The following is an 8,484-nucleotide window of genomic DNA, read 5'->3' as shown; positions in this document are numbered from 1 at the left end:
GATGATGATATCATCCTTAGGGTTTTTTCTAGTGATCTTCATAAGACTATTATTGATGAGAACAAAAAATACATGAAGATGACCAAGGATGCTGTACTTGAAGGGTCATCTCAACAAGCAAAGAAAGACTTCATCACAAGGAGGAATGGACAAGGGCCAAAACACTTGAAGTTCTTCCTATTAGTCTTCTTAAAATAATTAGCAAAATGTTGTAAATAAGTGGGCTCACATAAAGGGTCCAAATAGTAAAGAATAAATAAAAGTAGAGTAGGTTTTATGTAGAACATAAAAGGAAGGTGTAGATATAGATATAAGGGATGTTAATCTACAAAGATAAGTCACACCTTCCATGTGACATAAAAAGAAGGTGTAGGTGTAGTTTTAGGAGGTGCCAAAGAAAGAAACCAAGTCACACCTCCCTTGTGACATGTAATTAGTGCCAAATTCAAATGCATCTCATTTGAATTTTCCCATTTTAATTTCAGCCCTCTCACATTATAAATAGAGGTGCTATGCTCATGTAAATTCAGATTTGGAATTTGAAGAAAAGTTACTATACTAAAATTGTGTGAGTTGTGAGAATTGTTCTCCTTCTACTAGTCTTATCTTGTGAGTTTGGAAAGCTCTAAAGTGGCGGCATCTTGCACTTATCTTGGATCAATCACCATCCAAGTGGCGTGTTCTTCCCTTCCATGGTTTCATTCACATAAGTCCTTCTTGCTTCATCTTCCATTTCCATTTCCGCACCTATAATCAAATTCTATTCAATTATATTGTCTTGTTCTTCAATTTTACTGATTGTTCTTGTTGTTCTTATGTTTCTTTTTTAATTATGCACTTAATTCTTCATTTCAATCGGTTCATTTGCTTTTATATTGTGTTTCTATCCGGTTTAATGTTTTGTTCTTGCTTTCCTTTCAATTTCCGCATTCTATTCTAGTTTCCTATTCGGTATTTTGTTGTGTAAGGAGATGACACTCATGTTCATGAGTTTGGTTCATCATTTAGAAGGCATTGAACTCCATTGATGTTTTCTTAAGCCTCCTCAATTTTGTCCTTATTGTGCCACATTTAAGTCAATTTTACATCAATTATTTATCTATTTTATAACCTTTAATTATTTGATAGAACTATTATATACAATTGCAATTTTGAATAAAACAACATCACTCGACAATTAAAAAAAATTCATTTTAAAATCACTTATATTGTTTTTATAAGTATGTGTGAACAGGTTATGTTTCGTGATTGAAAATTCTTTTATCTAATAATTGATTATAATCGTACTTAATTCATAATTTTATCTAATTTTTTTTGGATTTGGCTACTGAAATTTAGAGAATAAAATATATGAACAATGATGATTACATAATCAATGATTCACATTAGAAAATTTAATAAAAAGAAGAGAGGATAAAGAGTAAAAGGGTTTCCAACCCTCACAACATCATCAATCTTTAGAAAATATCAACCCTATCTATATAAATCCTCTAAAACCCAAACAATATCCTAGGATATGACCACTTGCTCCTAGATAAAACAAAACATTACTTTCCCATCTTCATAATTATATTTGTTGTGCATTCACATCAAAGATTGTCCCAGTCTACACTTGTCACCCAGTGGTTTTTTGCCCAATAAACACACTATTCCTCCTTCACTTAATTCTTTAGAGTGTTATGAAATACATACTGTTCTTTATTTCTATTTCTTTGATCACATGGGTTACCATTAAATTTACTGTTTTGAGTGTTTTCCTAAGATCTTACTTTTCAATTGAAGGGCAATGTTCTGCACCTCTCATGTTTTGTTCCTCCTTTCAGCAATACATCTTACTGCACTGCTTGTTAGTTTGATTTAGATATGCCGAAGGTAGCAATTGAAATGGAAATAGCAGAGAGAAGGGAATTGCATCACTGCTTTGAACTTAACTTTCTTTTATTCATCCTTGTATTTGCTATAAATCATCCACTAGTATTAATTTTACTTTAATTAGTGTTGCATTGCAGCATATACAATGAGGGATTGTTAAATGAGAAATAAGCTTATGAGATTCATTGAGATGCTATGGATGAACTAATTACATGGGAATGGATGCTATAGGGAGAACTATGAGGAAAATAGTGGTCACTAGTCCTTGCTGGAAGCTGCCTCTGGAAGTTTAAATGTGGGAGGCTTATCAACACCCCTTCTTGAGTATTCTCTCCATCTTCTAGCAGCAGCAGCAGCCCTCTTTGCTCTTTCTTTCATTTCCTCCTCTGCATAATGGTTAACATTTGCAACACATCAATAATATAACCTTCACATAATAGTACTGTGAAATTCAATTTAATTGGAATCCACTAATAATGTTCACGTTCTTTTACCTGTCATCAAATAGTGTTAAAACTGTTTAATTTTGTAATAACTACTTTAATGTTTTATCTACAAAATTTTCTTATTGATTCACGGGGTAAAAACCTTTTTGAACTTTTGTAGTTATCACAATCAAATAATCAAGCTTACTGATAAGGAATTGCTGAAATAAAGTTCTGAAACAAAACAATTGAAAAAGGAAACCATTGGCAGATACTGTATATTTTCCAATAACATTTATAGAAACCTTTTGCAATTTCACGTCCAATACCTGAACTTAAGTCTTTTGGTTTGCCCCAGAGATTGTTCCAGAACATATCTGCTTTATCAGAACCTTTCTCCTTCATCATTCTCAATCTTGCTTGTTCCTGCAAAATACACATCAATGTTTAGTCGTTCACAAAACATGCTTTTTATGCCGTGAAACTAGGAAAGAATCACAATTTTTTGTACCCAAGAGACATTGCAGATGGTGTGAAATACTTTTGTTGAATGAAGATTCGCATTAGTTACAAACACCCTTTCTTAATGTAAAATAAGTAATTGAGACATCCCTATAAACCTATGGACTAAGAATATTCGAAAAAGGTTCTGCATTATTCAATAAATATTGTATCATATAAACTGCATGATCCTCCTATTTTTCTTAGAAAAATAAGCATTCTAGATTTGAAACTTTCTGTCACTAAGTGGGCAAACGGACTGAAATATAAACATTATACTCCTTTTATATCAAATTTAACAAAAGTATTTTCAGAAAATCATGTTCAGAATAACTGATTTACTTGTATGATTAGAATAAATAGTTACCGTTAATCCATTAAAGCAAATGACCAATGAGAAATAATTTTTTTGGACAGGAATCTCCTGCGCAGGCTTTGGGCTTGGTAATACCAAGACTACCCTTTTGGTCAGAAAAATTGGGTTGAGTTCAGTTTGGTTTCTCAACAACTGGGAACATAAATTTAGTCTTTGAAGAAGTGACATGTTTTAAAAACAGAAGGACAAACATGATGACACTTTCTACCTTTCAAGAAATAAAGGAATGTCAATCAAATTTCTTAAGAGACCAAACTAATATCAACCAATTGGTAGTTTGCTTTCATTTTTAATACCATAAGAACCTACACTTTCCAGAGGTTAGTTGGACAAATCAATGATAAATTCCACACGAATAACAGGATGCAAATGAGTGATTCCCCACTAAATTATGAAAAGAAGAAAGTGATTGAGGATGAGTTGTTACCAAAACTTTTGCCTGCCTCTTTTCCCATCTTGAACTTGCCTGTCATTTAGTTTGGTTGAATTGTGTTAGAGGAAACAGAACACAAATAGTACATTACAATATATGCTACAAAACTACAATCCTAAGCATACTTACTGATTAAAAGATTTTCAATGATGATAGTGCTACCATGAAATATTATGAAAAAAAATGCTTTCTTCATCCATGTTTTCAAGACTTTTCAAACATTGTTTCAGGAGTCGGAAAGTCTCAGCCAAGATGTGGGGCATAAAGAAGATGATGATTCAATTCAACCTTATTTTAAACCAAGATAGCCCAATGTAATGTAGCTAAAAATTTGGAAGAAAATCTCTGAACATTTAAACACCAGTTATGCTTACCATTCTAAAAACATCAGTTGATGCTGATCCCATTCCTGAAAGCATTAAGGCAACCTGTCCATATTTACTCTGCTCAGTACAGGTATTAATGGTACACAAAAAGCTTAACTAGAACATGAACAGTTTTTGCTAATCCTGAGTCGTTTGGATTTGGTGATGCGATTATAATGTCTACCATTTTGTAGAAAAAGAGCCACCTTATTTTAGCACATTGATTACCTAAAAGACTGAAACTTCGTGATCATTACTAAGAGAGACAAACTGCATGCATTTTAAAAAATGTTCATATTAGCTAAATTGTGGATTAAGAAAATTGATCATAAATAATCAAGAAATATTACGGTTGAAAACTTATAACCATATGCTGCTTGGTTAAAACTGTTTCTGATATCAGTAGCCATCTAACAGAAAAAAAGTGACCACAATATATTAAGAATAGAGACTACAAGGAGAAAAAGATCCAGAAGAAGTAGACTTTTTAAATTTGCTCTTACATTGACTCTTTCTACACGGCGCATTTCATCTTCTAACAATGATAGTTGTGCAGCTGATGTCCAATGAATGCAGTCAACAGGGCTAAAATACAAAAGTTATTGTTAAATCATCTTCTGAAATCTCCATTAGCCTAGTACGTTCACAAGCAGTGTTTTTGTCATACCAATGGTCTGAAAAACTCAAGTGCCCCATGGCAACAATCGAGATTTAAAAATATATTGAAGAAAGAAAGCATTTTTCCAACAATTTTAAGTCATGGTTACAGTTCTGTGGCAATCCTTGATATTGCGAGAAATTACAGATAAATGTGGCTGATACAACAATAAATTCAGTTTCATTGTGGTCGCAAAGATGGAAAAAACCTTGACATTCTGGCTATAATTGTGATCATGAACCATGTTTGAAAACCTTGCTTATTCCTATATTAATCTATGATATACTAACACACCTAGGAAAGGAGTAAGTGGTGATTTTACTTTTCTTTTTGTTTCTAGATATTTGATTCCCATCTCATACATCTCAACATTCTAAATGTCAAAGGCTTAAAAAATGGTAGATCGTGACCCTCAACTCCAGAGACTGATAAAAAAAACATAACCATATTAGCAGAGGAACCATGCTGATCCTGGAGGGTTGAGCATTTGGAATTAACATCATTTGAGTTAACACTTAGCAGATTTGAGACATTTTTATGTAGCAGGCAAAGGGTATATAAATAATTAGAGAAATGATAGCAACATAATCTTTTGTATATTCTTTTGAACACACTCTTTTATTAGATGAAATTAATTGAAAATTGCAAATTTTACTCCTTCCCATTTTGTAGTTTTCGATAATTCTCAATCAATAGTGTGTGCCTTGCTAGCACTCATCTAATCAGTAACACAGTATGATAATTAACAACCAATATGCTTTTCTAGTGCAGCCATACACCCCCCCAGTTCTGGTAATTAATCTTAGTAATAAATTGGATCAGGAATTTTACAAAACAAACCATAAAAAAATAGATAAGAAATACAGAAAGGCTGTACAAGTAAAGTTTAATTGAAGAGCAGAAGCTGTGTGTTTAAAATTAATCATGTTAATGGAAACTACTGACACAAAATTGGGTGATTAGAGTGATGCTTATAGATATACCAACTATCAATAGCCTGTTGAACTAAGTCAGATTTCCCGCATTGACTGTATGCTCTGGCTCTTCCAAATTCCTCCTCTATGCCAAACACATCACAGGCTACATTGGCACAATTTTTGCAGCCTGCCAAGGATTTGAAGTACAATTACTTAACATGCCTTGGAATAGTTCTAGTTGAGATAACAAAAACAAAGAAGCAACATCTATGAACATATAAGATAAAATTTTATAGTTTCTAGAATGAGAGACAGTACCTATGCAGCTGAATTCATCCACAAAAACATGATCCTTTGGACTGGACTCATCCAGAAAAGGGTTAATGGAAGTCAAAGAATACCCATGAATTTCATCATAAATCATGCGCTGGATGGGATCACTGAGCACCTGCACTGCAACAGTCAGTTTACTATATACATACAGAAACAAACTTGAATAACATTTTTCACAAGATTTAAACTTTCGAATATTCAAATGAAACCCACCCCATAAACTTCATTGATGAACGTGCAGAAATTGGTCGTCTCAGGATCATTTCCACTCAAGTCTGGATGGCAAGCTTTCATGCAATTGTAGTAGGCCTTCTTGATCTGTGCTGGAGTGGCATCAGGAAGCTAGTGAAATGGAACAACCAATCAGTTGAGTCTAAATTTTTTACTTTATCAACTAATAAGAAATCATTTTAGATGTGTATCAATAAATTATAAATAATTTTAGATATGACTTCGAAAAGTTAGTCCAATGAAAAAGACCCACCATGAATAAATCAAGCTACCCTATTGAAAATCAATCACAAAATGAGTGCAAATAAATTCTCGAGTTATATAAAACTCATAAAAAGAATATTTTATTATTCATTTCACAGGACTTCCATTTATAATTATATTTTTCTCATTGGATGAATAGTACAGGCCTGTCAGTGTAAATAACTGCCATCCAATCATATCTTACTTTTGACTGAATGAAATAATATATATATATATATAAATGAAAATCTTTACTATTATTAGCATGTAAGAGTATTTTTAGCATAATGAAACAGAGGAAAGATGAAAGTGTGATACATTACCAGACCAAGAACTGCATAGTAGTCATCTGCAACAGCCTCACTTGTTGAAAACGACTTTTCCCCAGCAGCAACTCTAACCCTGCCACACCCTCTTCGTTTGCCATTGTTTGTCACAAAGTTCATGGGGGTTGCAGTCTTTGGCAGCATCCTCCATGAGCTTCTGGAACAAAAATTGAGTAATGGGTTATGCAGTTTGAGAGGTTCTGTGTACACTGGAGACAGTAACTTGGCCATTCGAAAGACCAAGAACAGAAACCTGTCTAGATGAAAGTTGAAACTAGAAATGAAATGACATAAAAATTAAACTAATAAATTGTTGATATTTTTTGTTGATAATTAGAAATTGTATGTTCTAATTTTTAAGGAGGAAGAAATTTGGGTTCAGAATATCAGAGGTTGTGTTGCTGACGTGGCAGTGTGACAACCAATGACATCCATAGAATCTGGAGGAACCAAAGATGAATGTAGGAGAGTGAGAAAACGAGTCAAAGTGGGTTTTATGTGAGAATAGCACGTGTCATCTTGTGCACACACGTGGCATCGTGTTGCTATCTTGTGTTCCACACTGCTTCGTTCATAAAGATCGATGCCATAGATACTTTTAGCTTTAATTTGTTTTATGACTTTATATTTATGTAGCAGACAAAAAGACACGGACGAAGAAATGAATTTATAATTTTTAAAATATAGAATACGAAATACATATTTATATTATATTATATAAATTGATAATAAAAGATTTATCTGTACAAGTATATTTCAGATTTTTTTAACAGAAATATATTTTTTATGATTTGTTAAAAAATTTGTTCTTTATTTTTATAATTATAATAAAAATTTATACAATAAATTTAAATTTTTAAAAAATTAATATATTTATCTTTTATTAAAATTTGGTTAGAACCGTACATATTCTACGAGTGTCGGTGTTCGATACGATTCTGTCTAACGTGAACATATTATTTAAGAAGAATGTGTGATGCTTAATTAGCATATTTTATCTTTTAATCATTTTAAACTATGCATTTATCTGAATTGATTTTTTAAATTTTCCATACTTTGTATTTTTTTCCTCTCAAATTATGCACATTATATAACTTTTTTTTTAGACCTTTCAACCTTTTTTTTTTCATTTTTTTTCAGCTTTCAAAACTTTGAATATTTTAAACCATACCTTGTAATTCTACATTACAAAAAATAAAAAAAGGTATACCTAAAAAAGAAAAGAATGAAGAAAAACGATGAAACATTACCATTATTTATTTTTGATAAAGACTAAATATTATTATTTCTATCAATAACATTTACAAGCATGGTAATTATGTTAATTAAATATGAATTAAATAATAACTTGACTGAAATACAGTTTTGGTCTTTCTTTTTTGTATAATCCGCAATTTTGGTTATCCATTTCAAAATTAGGAGAGACATTTCACCTATATTTTAAAAAATTTACAGACATAATTTACATATTCATTTAAAGTACTATAAGAAATTATTTAATTAATTAAATTGTAATAAATAAAATAAATAAAATATAGACAAAATTGAGAATTGGACTGCTTTTGCTGGTTGACCTGGTCGCCGGTTGACTCTGGGAATAGGCTGTGACTCCGTCTGCCTCTGCTGGAATTTGCTCTTTCCTTTGGATGTTGGAACGCGGCTCCATCGAAACAGAGGGGGTCCTACCTGTTGATTGCACTCCAACGATCAGGTTAGTACAAGGCTTATAGAAACAATGAGTAAGTAAGTAAGTAGTTTCAGTCTTAGAAACAATGTACCTTTACCAGGGATCTCAAGTCCCTTT

At 32.1% G+C, this 8,484-nt stretch overlaps 1 protein-coding gene across 2 annotated transcripts; it reads right to left on the bottom strand.

The window, feature by feature from the left end:
* Window positions 1-1,920: 1,920 nt before the first annotated feature.
* Window positions 1,921-7,148, bottom strand: LOC137826113 (DNAJ heat shock N-terminal domain-containing protein). 2 transcript variants are annotated; one of them, XM_068631976.1, is made up of 9 exons: window positions 6,678-7,148; window positions 6,094-6,222; window positions 5,866-5,995; window positions 5,614-5,734; window positions 4,476-4,557; window positions 3,982-4,035; window positions 3,602-3,640; window positions 2,627-2,723; window positions 1,921-2,258 (listed from the first exon to the last, which is right to left on the bottom strand). In XM_068631976.1, exons 1-9 carry the CDS (start codon window positions 6,909-6,911, stop codon window positions 2,131-2,133), a joined length of 1,014 nt encoding a protein of 337 aa, XP_068488077.1. In that variant the 5' UTR covers window positions 6,912-7,148; the 3' UTR covers window positions 1,921-2,130. The 2 variants fall into 2 exon arrangements, 1 of the variants encoding a protein (XP_068488077.1); XR_016517462.1 differs by lacking the exon at window positions 1,921-2,258 and adding an exon at window positions 4,201-4,242 and having other exon boundaries at window positions 6,678-7,141.
* Window positions 7,149-8,484: the final 1,336 nt, after the last annotated feature.

The sequence above is a fragment of the Phaseolus vulgaris genome, chromosome 11, assembly GCF_051622355.1.
Source record: "Phaseolus vulgaris cultivar YP4 chromosome 11, ASM5162235v1, whole genome shotgun sequence".
Lineage (NCBI taxonomy): Eukaryota > Viridiplantae > Streptophyta > Magnoliopsida > Fabales > Fabaceae > Phaseolus > Phaseolus vulgaris.
This window is presented reverse-complemented; position numbering and strand designations above follow the sequence as displayed.

Coding starts and splice junctions, on each gene's coding strand:
- LOC137826113 (XM_068631976.1), bottom strand. CDS start 6,911: ATGGCCAAGTTACTGTCTCCAGTGTACACAGAACCTCTCAAACTGCAT. Junction 6,223..6,677: donor ACTATGCAGTTCTTGGTCTG/GTAATGTATCAC, acceptor CCATTTCACTAG/CTTCCTGATGCCACTCCAGC. Junction 2,259..2,626: donor ACCAAAAGACTTAAGTTCAG/GTATTGGACGTG, acceptor ACCATTATGCAG/AGGAGGAAATGAAAGAAAGA.